The sequence below is a fragment of the Scomber japonicus genome, chromosome 23, assembly GCF_027409825.1.
Source record: "Scomber japonicus isolate fScoJap1 chromosome 23, fScoJap1.pri, whole genome shotgun sequence".
In the NCBI taxonomy this organism is placed as follows: Eukaryota; Metazoa; Chordata; class Actinopteri; order Scombriformes; family Scombridae; genus Scomber; species Scomber japonicus.
In genome coordinates, this window is record NC_070600.1 from 15,612,581 (window position 1) to 15,630,621 (window position 18,041).

General features: G+C 39.1%; 1 protein-coding gene across 1 annotated transcript in view; it reads right to left on the reverse strand.

The window, feature by feature from the left end:
- The window catches only part of tmtc2a (transmembrane O-mannosyltransferase targeting cadherins 2a), a 57,959-nt gene that overhangs the window by 7,086 nt on the left and 32,832 nt on the right, over window positions 1-18,041 (reverse strand). The window contains exons 3-9 of the mRNA XM_053314067.1: window positions 7,654-8,488; window positions 6,610-6,724; window positions 5,755-5,840; window positions 4,896-5,080; window positions 4,559-4,637; window positions 3,409-3,530; window positions 32-113 (exon numbers count right to left, since the gene is read on the reverse strand). Coding sequence (XP_053170042.1) covers window positions 32-113; window positions 3,409-3,530; window positions 4,559-4,637; window positions 4,896-5,080; window positions 5,755-5,840; window positions 6,610-6,724; window positions 7,654-8,488 — 1,504 coding nt within the window. The remainder of the gene's footprint in view (window positions 1-31; window positions 114-3,408; window positions 3,531-4,558; window positions 4,638-4,895; window positions 5,081-5,754; window positions 5,841-6,609; window positions 6,725-7,653; window positions 8,489-18,041) is intronic.

The following is an 18,041-nucleotide window of genomic DNA, read 5'->3' on the forward strand; positions in this document are numbered from 1 at the left end:
TTTGCTATGATATTTCTATGATCATTCTTACCGTAGTGCATGTAGCAGTTTCCTTTTGTCGGGTCCAGTTGAATAGCTCTCAGGTAGTATTTTTCTGCTTCTGTCTTCTGCCCCTGAAGGAAAAGGGAGAAAATATATATATTAATTAACGACATTTAATTTTGGTTTTGTAGGAAGATTGTGTTTCTGTACAATTTTGAGTTTTTTGGGGTTTTTTTTGGGTTGTCACATGCTAAAAGCTTTTGTTGACCCCCCACTATGAATATACTAAACCTGCAGGCAGGTATAGCGGGGTCCAAGCACTTGATGCAACCAGAAGAACGAGGCCAACACTAAATGAACGTTTAAAGTATTTGTTTATATGCTCAGAGAGGCTGAGACGCCCTCCTACAAAATCCACTCCAGCCTTGGACTCATTTTATTTTGTGCCTTGAGTGCTCAAGTATCTCTTAGTTTTGGTACTGTTCTTCACAACACACTTAAAACATAAAATCCCACAGGAACAATGTTTCACACTGACTGATTCGTTTTATAGTTTAAAAAGAAACCCTCTAAACTAAGCACGGCATGATTTATGAGTATATTTACTGTCTAGAAACTAGAATTACATGATATTATGTACAGAATAAAATGATTCCATGATGTAATAATATGCCAAGGAATTGTCCCCAGTGTAATGTCTCGAATAAAATCAAGGAAATTAAATGAGACATGAAGGAATTATCGAATGAAGTAGAAGCTGAGTATCAGCACTAACCATATCATAAAATCTGAATCAATAGATCAAAGTATAATGAATCTGAAAATTTGTGGAAGATAAAGTTTTTGTGTCAGAAATGCTCAAACCACTTGTATTTTACAGTGTCTGCCCTGAATTATTTTAGTGCATCGTCATGCATCAGTAGAAGCACGGTAAGCCTGCTGTAAAGGCTCCTGCAGGAAACTGATGCTCATAAAAAACACAATATGCCACCTCTCATGCCTAACCTTTAAAGAAAAATCTGTGTATGTGTATGTGTGTGTGTGTGTGTGTGTGTGTGTGTGTGTGTGTGTATGTGTTCCTGCAACCAAACTGAGAAGGATATTGCTTTTGTGCACATGAGGCTCAATTTCTCCACCTCTTGTGTTTCATGCATCAGCGCTGATTGCTTCCATATTACCCATGGACTTGCCATGCAATATGAAATGAGAGGACTGGGCATATTAGGTTTGCTTCAATGGCTTTTTCTCATGCCCGCAATTGCTCAAAATGAAAGAGCAAATATCGGGCCTACATGGCCTATTTCACATTTTCTTTGGCTCTTTCTCTTTACATTCAATTAAACCTTCTCCCCAGCCCATCTATCAGCACTTGAAGTCGAGTGGTTCAGTCCAGTTCGGTTTGAGCAAGTAATCATTTATTGGATTTATGAAAGGTTTCAGTTGGACAATAAACAACTATCATGAGACAATTATGTGAAATGTTCTTTTTAGGCAGATTTATTCAGTGGTGAGACGTGAGAGTATATAAGTTCCCATTTCTTGTACCTTTATACTATATATAGTCTTCTGTTTTTGCATTAGAGAGAGGTCTTCCACAGTGAGAGGCGGTGGCTAACATAAGGAATGAATGTGTCTAGATGCACAGCTGAGTTTAAACTCATAAATCAGATGAGCGTTGACTGACCACATCTTTCCCTAATGCACACCGCACCCTTCTGACTCCAGAAAGAGATCTCTGACTGACAGCGGCGCTCTAATGTTACACTAGACATCTCTGTGACCTTGGTAAGGATAAAGCTAATTACTGGCTTTAGAAGTTGCACACGTTATTTGCTGAGGGAGGGAAAGTGTGTTTTCTTTCAACTATGAGCATCTGTGGATGGACACAAAACGACCAAGTTTCCGTTTTATTTTTATAGTATAGATTCCCTTTTGAGAGAAGGTGGAGAGGGTCACTTTGAAAGGCGATGAGAACTTTGTGTCGTACTCTTCAGTTTCAGTGGAAAACAGTGATACGGCACATGTTGGGGTGAACCACGGTGCAAGACTCCAGTTTGACCTTTCCTCCCCGTGTCTGTATGTCGATCGACTTCGGCAGGACGGCAAAAACTGTAGCTGATGGAGTGATTCAATAAGGAAGCACAGTAATTGCATTATAAGCCTGTCCACTGGCCCATTGTCCAGGGTCCATCCAATCTCCTGTTCCTTAAGCCCAGTAAGAGGAGGGGGCCTCTCTGTGAGTCAGGGCCCTACATGGATCTGTAGCCCTGAGCCTGAGGGAGCACAGCAGATGTCCAGCCACACTGGGTGACTCTAATCTAAACCTGCTCTTTAGATGTGTGTGTGTGTGTGTGTTAGAGTGTGCTATGTATATCTTCAAATCTTTCATCGAAGAGGGAAAATGATCAAAACTGAAGTTTAAAGCCCCTGAGAACTACTGCTTCAAGTGTGCGTCAGGCTGTGCTGTTACTCAGTACTCGCGGCTGTGGAAGGAGAGAGGTCAAACAGCTCTAGAGGGGTTATAGAGGGCAGAAAGTTCAACTCCCACATCCAAACTCGTCTCAGCTGTGAACACATCTGTTATCACATAAGAGTGTTTTTTATTTTTATGGAACAGGAAAGGTGGTGAGAGGACAGGAAGTATGATTTTTATTCAGCAGGAAAAAAAAAACTGTAGAAGGGCAAGGCAACATTTGGAGGCAGTTGGGCAAAGTTGTGTACCCTTGCTGTCCTCTAACACTCACACACGAACACACACACACACACACACAATTATAAATATATGCACACAGTCTCACACAGCAAGGGGCAGAAAAACACAAACATAATCTGGAACCCATCCAACCACAGAGGGGTAGCTTTCATCCCCACTCCCCACGTCAATGACCTTCAAACATTGCACACAAATTTATGCAGCTATTATTTAGCTAGTTTTCAAAGCTATTGGGCATTAGCCCAGGATGAAAGTTAATCCAAAATTCAAAATAGGTATCATAACATTGCAGTCTTTTATACAACGTGATCCTCTTTCTATTTCATCCACTTTTGCTAGAAATCAAACACTATAACTTCCTGTTACGGATCAACAAAGTATCTATCTATCTATCTATCTATCTATCTATCTATCTATCTATCTAAATGCACAACTATTCCTCTAAATGACTTGTGATCAGGGAGAAGAGTTTGTTCAGTGTGCGCCTTTGAGACTCGTACCTCATAACAATTATCACACCTCTTCAGACTCTGCAGAGGAATCGATAGGATTGGTTGCTCTATCTTCCATAAAGTCACTCAATATGCATTATTCATCACTCCACTCTGCCACTTCAGGTCCCATTTAATTACACTTTGCATAGTAGTTAACCACTGCAATCATTACTAAGGTAATGTTTTGTCTTGTCTCATAGTGTATGTAATGTGACTTACGATGATAGACAGGAGTTTTCCATATGTGAGATGCGCAGGTATATGGTCGGGTTTGGCCCTGAGGGACTCTCTGTACCAGTGACCTGCTTCCTCTAGGCGATTCAGCCGCATGTAGGCCTCTCCTGGAAAAGGGGAAAGGTCAGAGTTCAATTAGACTAGCATTTTTGTTTTTGGATTATTTAAAAAAAAAGAGAGAGTAAAAATGAGTACAGTAGAAAAAGCAGCAATTCTCTTTTAGAGAATCTTTTTAGCTTTTTTCATATCTTTGGAGTCTGGTAGCTTTGGTTGCTTATTCCAAACAGGTGCAGGATAGATAAACTGATCTGAACTCTGCTGCCCCTTATCCATAGGGGTAGCATTCCTCACACGCTGAATAAAAACTTATTTCCCCCCATTGCAGTGCAATCTATAACACATCACCTCTGAAAAAAGAAAACTTGTGTTCAAAACTCTGTGAGATTTGTTTGATCTGAGGACATGTTGTTGGCTCCCGGGGTAAAATGACAAGCTGATGACATCAGTATGAACAAAGTATCCCCTGGACATCCTACTAATGCAAACACTGACCTCCTTCAGTCCCTCCCTCCACCTGACTAAACACACTTCCCATTTTCATTCAGACTGTCCAAGGAATTCATGTGGACACCTCCCCACACTCCAAAACATGACATCGGGATGAGCTTTCAATAATGTAATTAAGTTTACAATAACAAAGAAAGGGATGTGATTTATTACACGGATTAGCTTCAATCCTCTTCAAGAGGACACAAAGTCTGTGCACGCATTCGAGAGCTACAATGTTGAAATTAAACAGGTGGTTCGAGTCTTCTGAAAGTTTTGTTTGGCAGTGAGTTCATGTCAATTTGCTGAATTCATTTGAAAGCTCAGATAAAATGGAAGACCAACATCTACAGTGGAAACAAACATTACGTTTCATCACCGAAGCTCAAGCCAAAGTCAGCGCTGGTCTACATTGTTTTCACTCGCGTCATAAAACAATCATGAGGTTGTTCTAGCATTTCTGTTCATTGAGTGATTATGTTACTTTATAAAGCAGGTATCACCAAAGTAGTGATTTTTTAACCCTGCGATTTCAGTTGATGTATCACAACAAAGAATCATGGTGAAACAGGCTCCAACATTAACTTACCCATCATGTTAAAAAGGCTGTGCGGTGCAAACTGTCTGGGCATTTTCTGCACTGCTTCCTTATAAACAGACAAGGCCTCCTGTGGTAGAGGAAAAAAACATGAGCTTAGCAAGTCCAGTTCTTGTTCTGCATCAGCATAAAACAGGCCGTGTAATTGATGAGGGACTCTTTCTATTTGCGAAACTGGCTCGACACAACTCTCAACACAATTGCTTGGCCAATTCTACATGGTTGAGCTGTTAGTCGAACATTAAGAAAAAATGAAGCTGTACAAACTTCATGCATTGAACTCCTTAATTTCTCCTGGGTTCTTTCAGCACAAACTAGACACACAAACCTCCTGCTGGCCCTGTTCATGAAGCAGTTTTCCCAGGTTATACAGGCAGCTGGTGACTGAGCTCTTGTGGGCGTGGGGGTCCTTCAAGTTCTCATCTGGAATGTCAGCACAAGTCAGGAAGGTGCGTTTGGCCTCTTCCAGGCTGCCCTGGTTCATCAGGATGATTCCTGTGTTCAAGTAGGCCGCTGTGAGGAGGGTGGAAGAGAAAGACAGAGATTTTAAAGCATTATAGATATAATTATATTAAAAAGATACAATCTGCAAATCTACGTGTAAACAACATTCAAAACACAGAATTAGAACCTGCTGTCTTTTAATCCTTCACAGACTAATGATAGAGTAGACAGAATGAGTAGGATATGCACAGATATAGTTGGGGAAGATCAACATACAATAATGCAACCAAAAGGAGACAGGATAAAAAGATGGAACTGCCATAATAAAAGAAGGTAAGAAATAAAACAAAATTAGGCTAAAATGGGATTAAGATGAGAAAGAAGACCTGAAGATACCTTATCAAGGGAAAAAGGGATCTGGAAATGGTTCTATCTTTTGTCCTTTCTTGTAAAAACTGTCCTTGGCCATAGTTTGATACTGTGAAAGACGGACCCTTCATCTCACACACGAGCACTCAAGTGTGAGATTGGATCTCATCATCTCACTGTCAAACTAAAACAGCCTGATACAGCCTTCCCAAGATGACCACATCTATTTCAGTGTTAAAACTGCAGCTAGGTAGTGATCCAATAACAGTCCAAACAAAGAGTCAGTCAAATCGAGTAAAATGTTAGAACATCTAATCCCGGACAATTTATCCACTGATCACTCCAATCATCATTTCTTTGTTAGGTGTACTTACATGCCAGTGTTGGCCGACTCCCAATGGCCAATTGGTAATAATGAAGTGCCTCAGAAAACCTCTCGTTCTCCTGGAGCAGCAAACCCCTGAGACAAAAAAATAAAATAAAGTACATAACACAAGATTTATCTTCTTTAAAAAAAAAGATAAAATAAAAAAAATCTGTGACAGTAGGCTTTGACCAAAATTACAACATGTCAAAGTGATGAGGGGACTCTAAGTGAAAGCTAAGAAAGGAAAACACAAAAACTGCAGTAGCTTCAGTATCCCCTTACCCAGGATACCAATGCATAACCCCAATAACCATCCATCATGTTCAAATAGCACCTCTGTTTTAAAGACTGCAGCTCTCTCTATGTTGCATTGCCAGCTTCCTGACGCCCGTAACTTGAGAGGGAACAGAGAAGCAGGGAGAAAAACGGTGCCACCAGAGACATGGTTCTACTCTGAGGTTTTGGCACCTTTGACACTTTGCGTTGCAGGATTGGAAGTGGCTTTGTGTTGTCCCACAGGCACTGCAAAGCCACGACTAATCAAATCAGTAGCAGAAGGTACAAAGAGCCATCAGGGACACAAAGTTTTCCCTTTGCCGCACTCTTGCATCATCACACCTTGCTCGGTGTCTCACTTGTGTCTTTACTTCTGTATCACATCTATTTTTATTCAGCCATTTTTAAGCTCTTCCTGTCTGTCTTCATCCTGCCTCCCTTCTCTCTCTCTCTCGTATCCCCCGTCTCTTTCTACCTTTCCTGTTCTGCCACTGCGATTTCAAGTGATGGATGGCATGAATCAGAACCTGTTCATGTCAAGAAGCTGCAAACGGAAGGAGGGGGAACAGGCATCTTTAACACTCACAGGTTATACAGCATGTCAGCCATATTCCCTCGGTAGTGCAGGGCGTTTCTGTATGCCCTCTCCGCCTCAGCCATCTTGCCCTGGTTCTTCAGTACGTTCCCCAAATTGCCCCAGGCTACAGGAGACACATGTCAGTTACAAGAAGCACTTTCAGAGTGAAACATTTCATTTCATTTATTTAAAAAGTGGACAGCATGATTGCAGTATTATCACAGTAATGGCCATGACTTGCCAGAGTAAACAACAGATAATCACTGCATCTTTTGTTTGGTTGTGAACAAAGTTATACTGCTTACTTACTTCTGTATTTAAATTCAACTATTTCAAAGCCAGTTTTGTATGTAGGAGCAGAATGGGATATTGTGGTTTTCTCTGTGGTCTTAACTGTGTTGTAGCTCCCCAAGCAGCATTGTGTTATATCCTAACATACTTTCCCACTTTTTCCACATCTTTCCAGGTCATATAAAATCCTAAGCATGGCTATAAACAATGTTAGTTTCAGGAGACCTTACTTAAGGATGTGGTAAGTAGAGCTGGATATCATTCGATATTTTTCTAAATTTCTTTCTACAAACCTCTTTTTCCCTGTTTAATAATGTAAACCAATCTTCTCAAATGCATCAGTTTGTCGGCCTTGCAGCCACTGTGGCCACAGGTAGCAAGTAGGAGCAAATGGTGAATGCTAAAACATAAGTTAACAACAGCACAAGTAAAAGTACAGTCAGAAAATGCCTTGGTAATATCAGTTACATAGCAATATCTAAAGCTAGCTGACATTAGCTAACATAGCCACCTGAGCAATTGGTTATACCAGACCTGTTAAGCCTCAGTCTATTGAATTGAGCAATGGTGCATTTTATTGCTAATACATTTAATTTTTCGAAAATGTGTAAAGTCTGGCTTTAAATCTGGGAAATTCGGATCAAAGACAAAGTTGAAATAATTATATAATTTTGATTATTGAATTTTGATGGAGATTCAGGTCAACTCAAAATTACTGTGCTTTTTATACCCATCCCAGATGATAACCAGTGCCCTTCTTACCTTTTGCAGGGTTCACGCTTATCCCAGACTTGTAGAGATTCTCCTCATTGCTCCAGTCCCTGTTTCTTTGAATAGTTCTTAACCCATTCAGCAGCACTAGCCCCACACAGAAACATAACAGCAAGACTTTGCAGCCTCTAGTCCTCAGTCTGACATACAAGGTTCTTGCACCCGTAGCAACCAGTAAACAGAAACCTATACTGGGGATGTACAGTACCCTCTCGGCAATTACAAACCCTACATAAAAGAATAAGTTGGAGGCTGGGATAAAAGGCAATGATAGTACGCCCAATGAAAATAACACTAGGTTTTCTGTAGGGGGCAGAGACGTCCGTGGAGGACAGTGGTGAAGTCCAGCTGACCCATTCAGGGTGGTCTTTGGCAGCCCCTGGTCTGTGTTATGGTTTGTGTCAACGGCATGGTAACCGTTCCCATTAGTGATTGATTTTCCATTAGTGACCTGGGCTTTCCCATTGGTTTCCTTAGCTTTAGAGATGGGGCAACGGAAGTCAAACATAACCAGGAGGATAAATCCACCATAAAAGGCAACAGTGTGAAAGTTCCTCCAGTCAGCCAAGGACCTGACCAAGGGCAAGGCGTCCATGGACCAGTCAAAACTGAGCTTGTCGGGGCAGAGCAGCAGCCAGGCGTTGGCGGCGGGCAGGTGGAGGAATGTAAGTGTTCGAGTGAGAAAATGTGGCGAGTCAGCTGCAGGGTTGTCAGAGTTGGAGAAGTTGGGAGGCTTATTGCCCATCCAGTAAAGGCGAGCTGAAAGCAGGATCACTCCCCAGGTAGCCAGCACACCGAGGCTCAGTAAAACACTGATGTTCTTTTTCTGAAAGTGGAGAGAGAGAAAAAACACCTAAATAAACATTTCAGTCTAGAAGAGCTTATTCAAAGCCACAACATTGTGTGTGTGATCCAAAGCACCTGAATTTGTTTTTGTTAGAAGGATATTTTAATACTTGTCAAGTTTTTCAGAGCTAAGCCACAGAGCCAAAAATGGACCTATAAATTTATTGTCTGTGACAACAACAAGTTATTAAAAAGGATGTTCAAGTCTTTCTGCATGGGCTGTTAGGGTCTGATTTATAAACCAATCTTTGAAAAAAAGGAAAAACACTTCAAAGAAATCCCAGATTTATCATTTGACCGCCGTATAGAAACAGAAACTGTCCAAAGAAATGTCTGGAATGTTTTCAATGGCTGCCTGGGGGCACAAACCGCTCTCATGTACAATTACAGAGTTCTCAGTGACACTGGCTTGGTTTTTGAAATTTAAAATGCCTCACCGCCAGAAACAACAGCACTTTATTTACATGAAGACAAGGGCTGTCAATCGATCAAAATATTTAATCGGGAATAATCGCATGATTGTCATGAGTATTTATTATTTGTTCTAAATGTATTTTAAGTGATATTTTTCAAGTTTTTATTACTCTTATCAACATGGAAGAGGACACATATGCTTGCTTAATGCAAGTGAATGTTTATTATTATTGAAACAATCCAGAACAATCAAATACTGTACTGCATGCTTATAAAACAAAAAATGTGCTTTTTATCCAAAATGTTACTTCTGCATCGCTTCCTTATCTCCCAAACCATGGGCCAGAATAAGGGTCAAACCCATGTCATTAGTGTCGTTAAAATTAATTTGCCTTAACGCGTTATTATCGTGTTAACTTTGACAGCCCTATTTATTACATTTTAAATAGGGTAACTAGTAATCTGTAACCTATTACATTTTCAAAGTAACCCTCACAACCCAGGTGTGGATGGCTGTGCTCATTTGCACCAGTAACCACACCCAACAGTGATGTCACAGGGTGCTGACACCCCTTTCATGAGCATTTTAATCCTTTTATTATAAACCATGGGGAGAAATATTTGCCGTTTTCCAGAAAAAATCCTGTAAACATATTGTCTGAACAAAAAAAAAAAACTATGACATAACCTGTGAGGTGTCGAGGAACCAGGGCAACCTAATGAGAAATGAGCTACTGGAACGAGTGCAGAGGAAATGGATGGACAATGCTACTACAAGTAACCCCAGTGAGAGGGGTAACATGCAGAGCTTGTGGGATATATGGAAGCTTCAAAACCCACCATCTAAACTAACAAAGAACAATGAACGAGAGATTTCAAGATTGGGTACCAAGCCACAGGGACGCCATGAGATGAACAGGCATAAGGAAGGTTTGGTTTTTGTCGATTTAAGCAGCAGAACTCTTCATACACGCACTTTCATGTTCTTTCAAAACTGGTGAGAGTTTGAAGTAAGATACCACCAATGGTATCACATGCAGGCACAACTTTGATTAATAATTAGTTATGTGACTCAGCTTTGAGTTATAATGTAGCCTGTGTTTCTAGCTCAGAGTAACCAGGAATAAAATAATAAAAAATCATTTTATCTAGCTTTAAAATAACAGAATACAGCTCTCCTGTGCCAACTCTGACAAATCACCACAGATCAATCATGTTATCAAGTTACATATTTACAAAGAGACATGACTAATAAGACATGAGCATTTTATAGAGAAACTTGTCACATTGTGTCAGAAAATGTAATTAAGAAAGTCTGTCTCACACAAAACAACTAGAAAGTGTTGTTCCTCAGTGCACAAAGCAAGTCAATTTTTATTTGTATCATAAACCAGAGAATTGCCTCAGGGGATTTTACAATCTGTACAGCAATACAAGATCCTCGATTCGAATAAGGGAAAACTCCTTAAAAATAAAGAAAATATGGAGGACATCTTTAGGGAAAGCAAATGGAATAGAGAGCTTTGAGATTCTCGTGGAGGCAATATTGGTTACAATGTGTAGTTAATTCCCAAAGGACCAAAAAGGACCAACTTCCTGAATGTGGGTTGTCGCCATAGAGACATGAAAGAAAGTATGAATTTTGCTGTTATATTAGATGTAAATATTGATAATTTCTCATGCATGTCATACAGTAGAGCTCATTCAAAGAGCTGGTTCAGGATGAAAGGCCAGGAGGCAGCAGCAACTGGCAGGAGATTTCATAACGCTGTGACTTAATGCACAGACAGTGATAGGTGCGAGGTGGTCATTTGTAGCTGTAAAGAAGTTATTGTGGATGTTACCTCTGATGTCCAACATGGATTGAAATGTTTTTTTTAATGCCACACCTATTGTAGAACCTTAATGATTATGTGGATTATTTGATGATGTATCTGGTCAAGTGAACCACAGGCGACAGAATCATTTTAAAGGAGTCTGAGACAAAGAAAAAAAAATGTAATTGTTCCCCTGTGCTCATGTTAAACACATATGATTGAGGGAGATCAACTGAGATAAAAGAGAGAGTGAACATTTGATGATTTTTTAAAGCCTGAGTGCATATTCACATTTCATTGTGTATGTTGAGGGGCCCCTAAACTGCAGAATGAACTGAAGGAATACTTGCTCAAATAATTGTCTTAACTTCTTTTTAACCCATATCTCACTAATTTAGCCTGGTCAAGAAATAAATTATTTTAATGGGATATGTCATATTCCAATTAGTGAAAGACGCAATATGTTTAATTTGGTTTGCCAGTCATTTCCCATAATAACTTTTATTAAGAATGACAAGAAATCAACTCAAAAACCAACATCAAAGAATTGAGCAACATTCCCTTACTTTAATATGGTTGCTTATAAAGGATATTTCTACCATTACCCCTATAATCCACATTCCCTTCAGTTCTGACCTTGTTCAGGTCAACTTTGAAGTAAATTTGAAGCATGAGAAGCTTTTCCCCCTAAGTCTTTCCTTGTTGTTGTCAGGGTTGCAGGGAGTGTGACTTGTAATCAGCTTAGGACTCGTTGTGTTGGTATGCAGATGCTGTTTACATCTCATAAGAGCATTAATTCTGTAGCATGATCACCATTAGGTCCTCTGTCACGCAACACCTTTCACCTAACTGTCACACAACACCCAGCCTGATATTTACTACTGCAACCTCAGCTGAAGTTTAAAACAGCATTAGCTCAAAATCACGTTAAACGTCTAATGGCTTTATTTTTAATTTAGTCTATTTTTCTTTTAAAATTGAGTCTCATTTTTAGTCCTTAGTCAAATGTCCTCGTTAGTTTTTATCATATTTAATTAACCTCATGCTGATTTTTTTATTGTTGTTGTTTGTTTTAGTTGGATAAAAGCTTGGTTATTTTATCTTATCTGTTGACATTTTAGTCTTTTTCAGCCATGAGATTATATTATATATTTCAGCCAATGTAGTTGAGCCAAAACCAATAATTGTCATTTTAGTCAAACTTTCAATTTTCTCTTATCATTATCTGATGAAAAACACAGTCCAAATGATAAAGAATGCAGCTTTGCCGACAGTGTCTGGTCTGATGGACTACATCCAGACATGGGACATGTTCTACATTTGCATATTTGTTTTGAACCAACACACTTCAAAAATTGGGGCATCGATGTACAGACAATAAAACAGTCTGAAAACAACTTCTTAGCTCCCCAAAATACATGACAAGCTTACTGTTCTGAACAAGAGAAATAAAAGTCATTAGCCTAACAACATTAAAAAGAATACTGTACACACCCCCATTGCAATCTGTGAAAGAAAGAAAATGTGCCGCATCGACTTAATAATGCTGTCTAGCAAGCTACTTCACCTGCCATCAGTATTAAAAAGGTATTAGAAAGGTAATATCATACACTGCTATTTTAATCAATACTGCTGTCTTCATGGGCCGTGTAGTGGAACGCATTTTACTTACCTAGATTCTATTTTCCTCTATTTTAAATGTGTAACATTGCGTATTGAGGTGTGAGCACTTCCAAACATGGGTGACACTACAGCTACACTCAACACTGCACCTGAACACCTCAGTTTAGACACACAGACGGAACTCTTTTTTTCTTGTCAGTGAAAATAAGGAGAGATTTTGGAAAAGATTTTATTTTTAAAATTGTATTTTAGTCTCATCTGTTTTTGTCAACAATATTGCATATTGATATAGTCACAGTTAATGTTTCTTTGTAATGGAAAAAGAGGTTGTTGAACACATTTAATCGTACTTTTCGTCAAGGAGATGAACGTTACTTATTTGGAAGGATATATAGAACATTTGGTGGTTGGCTCTTTAAAATTTGAGGAAAATATCTTTGATGCATAAATTACATTCCAAACCACAGACAGGAACTATGTGACTCTCAGCAGGGCCAAAACTGTAATACATTTCAGTTTCTTCACAATGGGCTTTTATAGATCTCTGCCAGTCTGCAATTTAAGTCACAGTTGCTAAAATGCGACAAGGTCATATGATCACATCCCTGACCTTTTCACTTTTGATCAGTAGCTCGAGAAATTACACTTGCCCAATCAACACAATCAGTGACAGTAGGGAGATGAAAGCGAAGGCGTGGCCATAAGGCTGATGACAGGGTGACATTTTTTTGTTTGCTTTGCTGATTTCTTCATGAGCATATTTTGGGATGATGCTGTCTGAAATTCAATTACTCCTTAAATCTGATTTAGTGGTGTGTTTACGCTAAGATTAAGTGAGTCTGATTTAATTTCTGTCATTAAACACTGATTAAAATGTAATGTCATATAAGTTATTGAAAAAGACTGTTGCAGTACTGAACAAAACGGTTATTGTTATTCATGGTCCTCCCAGAGTTTACTGAGTGGATTAAGTATGGCATAACATCATGAGGGATGATCACAGAGATGCTGCTGGTTTCCTATTTTCTGAGGCCATTTATTCTTTCCAAACACCAATGTAGTATGAACTCTACTTGAACCTGTCCAGGGGGAATTACAGCTTTGCATGTGCACACGCGTGCATGCTCACAAACTGTAGGTGCTCTATTCTGTGCAGGAAATGAGAAGTTTACATATTGGTGGTATATTAGCTGTGTTATCAGTACTGGCTTTAATGATTGATAATAACCACCATCACACCCTCCATAAGTCAAAGATTTGGATCCGGTTTTGCTTTTATGTGAGTTTATGCAACTACTGCAATAATTTAGACTCTGCATAATCCACCTTACATATATTGCACAATAAAATAGAAAATCTTTTTTTAAGCCACACAGTGCACAAAAAAAAACATGAATAACATTTTGAGACATACATTTCCTCTCCTACAATGAGTAAGTTCATGTGTGCACTCTCAGGTACCATGATGGAAAACAAGGTTCTCCATAATGAACCCATATTAGGATTAAAATAAGAGGTTTAGCCTTGACTCGCCAGACCTAATGGCTCTTGCTTGGTTGTTGATTTCTCCAGATGAAGAGTGAAAGGGTGTGTTCCCTGAGGTAGGTAGGAACCCCTCAGGAATTGTAGGCATAGCTAGTTACAGAAAGTCATCTGTCAATAGTAAGATGGGCCAGTTCAACATTTTCAAGCACTATGAAAGCCTTTGAGGAAATGAGAGTGGGAAAAAAAAATTGGATATTGATTTGGGCACTGAATGGTCGTACATAACAGATAAGAGAGAGTGTCTTTTACACAAAACGGGGGATGTGCTTATTGATGTAACAGCCCATATTGGCTGTCAAGGGAGGTAACTGCCTGAGAAATCCAATTTTGCCTGGGATCAGAAGATAAGCCAATGAAGAGAATCATTTGTGGTATTTAGGTGAATGAACTTAATTTTACCCCTCGCTGCCTTGTCTTTTCTCTAAATTGTTCCTTAATTGACTTCTCAATCAATCACACACAACTCAAACAGCAGAGTGAAGAGCTGGTTCTGCTTTTCAGTTATATATGACCATGAATCCACAAACAGAGCAACACATACCTTCAGTTTCCAAATTTGACTGTTTTTAGGAGCAACCAGTTGCAGTTTGGTTATTTAAGCATGTTGCTATTGGAAGAGTTGCTGTTGGAGTGGTAACCAATACTTTTTACTCAGTCAGTTGAACGAAGCTCTTCAATAACCCCATATTACCCTCTAACATCTGAATCATTCCATTCTCAACTTTATTGATTTCCCTAACGGTTCCTGCTTACATTTTCAATCTATAGTTAGAGGGATATTGGCAGATGGCCTGGTACTAATCGTGAATTTCACAACACTTACTAGAGGCTGCTTTTTACTTTCTAGGTGACTTGGAAGTCTAAGATTACATGCATGCGAGTAAAATAATGTGTACAACTAATTATGACTTCAAAGTGTAACATATGTACATGTATGCTCTGAGAATTAGGCTTGAACTCTATCTAATTTTAAAGAACAAACTACACTTTTCATGGACCTTTCTCATTGTGCTTATTTTGACTGCTAGCAGGAAAAGCACAGGTGTAAGTCATCACATTAATGATGGCTCAGCTCTATATTGTTGTGCCAGTGAGCTGACAAGTACAACACCAGAGCCCCTCCAATTAATGGCATTAGCTACACCTGTGTTTCACAAGTCAAACTGTCATGGGAAAGGCCTGTTTTGCTTCTATATGCATGTCCTCATTAATCAAAAGGTCTATTTCTCATATTTATGGTTATTCTGCCAACGGGTCATGCTAACTTCACACTTTTAAACATGTGGTCAGCTAGCAACTTGCCCCAGACATAAATCCCTATGCAGTTAGCAACAACAGCTAATCTAAAGGGTACTTTCTGTTTCTGTTCAGTTGAACTCAGAGACAAGCCATTAAAATGATTTATGTAAAATTCAACTTTATTTAGAAAGCTTTAAGAGGGTTTTGCTGCTGTTCGTGATAGACATTTTGGCAGATTCGAGTTGAACAAATCTCTAGAGCATATGCAACGTTAGCATGACCCACTTAAATCTGCAGTCTTGGATGGGGTTGGTTTACACATGAAAACATTGTCTGCAATCAACTGCAAAACATGCTGGAAATATACTGATGTGACATCATGTTAGGGTTATTCCTTATTTTCAACCTAACGCAAACAACAAAATGGGCCCACAAATACAAAATGTTTCACAAATATCTTTTTTAATCTAGAGAGTTCGCCTTCAAAGGTTTTCTTCAAATTTTACAGTTTTTAGTTTCTGCTGCCTGACTGAAACTCCTGGAAACTGCTTCTAGCTATGATTGATTGGACTTCATGAGATATGTTTGTATCCATGGAGGGCGGTTGGCATTATCCCCAGCCAACTGTCAAACTTAACATCCCACTCACTTCAAGCCTTTGAAACGTTCTTCCACACATCTCCTCCACTTTGGATCCTCATTTAGAAATTCAGTGTCAATTTCCGTGGATTTCTCATTACTGCTACTACTAGTACTACTACTACTGCTACTACTGCTACTACTACTACTACTACTTTTTACTCTCTTAGTTTAGTCTTTCAGCCCTGTTTTTCCTAAATTAACCATTCTCTCATTCTCTCTATCTCCATCTCCAGCTCCTGAGCCTTCATCTTTTAACAGTGCCATTTGTTATTAGTTATATTATTAATCTAAGGGCTGTGTGGTCTGCCTGTTGACACTGTGGCATGCAGAGTGTTTAAAACATGCCTGATGAAACAGCAGGATACAGCTGACTTCATATGTGCACTGTTTAAAGCTGCTGTGGACTGACGCAAGACAGCAGGGGAACAATCTTCCGGACTTTTCTTGTTAAAGTCATGTCCGATTTAAACTGCTCATAACTCATAACCCAGCATACATGGCTGATCCAACATATTGTAGTATTTTTTACTTCTGTTTGAGATGTTTCAACTAAGACCTTTTCTTGTTCACCCTAAAAAATTAATTTCATATGTATCTCCTAAATATAGTTTAAGTTTATTAAACTATGACTATAATGCTGTAAAAGACCATAAGTTTATATTATAGGTACATTTTTGAAATAAATTTGGTTTGGTGAAAAGTCTAAAACTTTAGTTAAAGTTGAAGTGGGAAGTACATCACACTACTGTGGAACAGCTCTTCCTCACCGACATGTACATGGAAAGGCCTTCTGAGTTTTGGACACAGTATATTTGTGCAACGCATATCCAGCAGTGCTAATATCTGGTGCATTACTAGTAGCAATGCTAACTTGAGCTGAAAGGTACAATGAGGCATATATCCAGTTCTTTTTCCAGCTCTCTAATGTGTTCTGGATTCTGCTGACTTGGCACATTTCACACAAGTCATCAGACAGCAACATGGCTGGCATTGAGAGGGCTGACTTTGATAAAGTAACCTAATTACCCCGTAGTTCTCTAAATGGAAACCTTGCTACTACTGGCACAGAGACCTATAGTGAGATGGGTCAGAGGTTCAAGCTTTGCACGCTGTCCATGTGGACAGCTGATGAAAAGAAGGGTGTCAGCAGTTTTAACTTGACATTTATAAAGCTTGATGTTTGAATAATGTGTGTACATCAGTGTCAGAGGGCGTTTACAACATAAGACCTAAATGCTCTTGATGTCATCTGATTTAGCTTCGCTGACCCAATTTCTTACAAAGTTAATTGAAAGACTTTCATCAATTAATTTGTTCTATTGAGGCTCATTAGAAACAGCTTAAACACACGTTCCAAGTACAAAAATACAATGGACGTCATGCAGGAACCACTTGCAAGTGATTTAAGGCCCCATTTACACTTGTCACTTAAAATGTCTTGTGTCCAGATTCAATCAAGCTGCAATTTAATACACTTTTATTCACTCCAAATATTAGTCTAAGTATGGATGATAGGAATCAGATTTGTGATCCAACTTGGTTTTCTTGTGCTACATACAAATCAACCAGTCAGTGTCAAACATAAACTCCACAAGTATAACTGTAACTGTAGCATTTTGATTACAACAGTTAACATTTAGATGGATGAATTCATTTGTATGAATCACATTTCTAGACTGTAAGTGAGAAAACTTTCAATACTTTCATGGCTCTCCCTCGCCCACATATAATCAGTAGTCAAGCTGATTGGCGATCAGATAAATACTACCTTCAATATCATTCTGTTTGTAACAGGTGACAGGCCCTGCAGAGGTTGTGCCCACAGAGTGCTTACAGACATACTGTATTTGAACATAGCAGGAGTAAGCAGGTCGCTCAGCTTCAAACGAGCAATTTATGACAGGTTTGTGTAATTAAGACGACCTGCTGAATCAGATTTGGAAAAGATGAGAATATGAAAATGTCTAGATGTGCAAAAACAATGAATAACATGCATACAAGCTATCTAATGAATATATAGCAGAACTTGCAACAGAGTGCATCATTTCACAGCCCAATGCTTCTACTAGACGATAATTGGCACAATATCTATCAAGGTGTCAGCTGGTTACACTGAACTTAATCTGCCTGGCTCCTCCACTCATTGAGACAGATGAGGAGCCTGTTACACCTTTAATTGCGCACAGATAAGGATACTATAAAATCCCTCCATTGTCCATGTGCCTCTACAGTAAGTTACTATTTGTCGTCTTT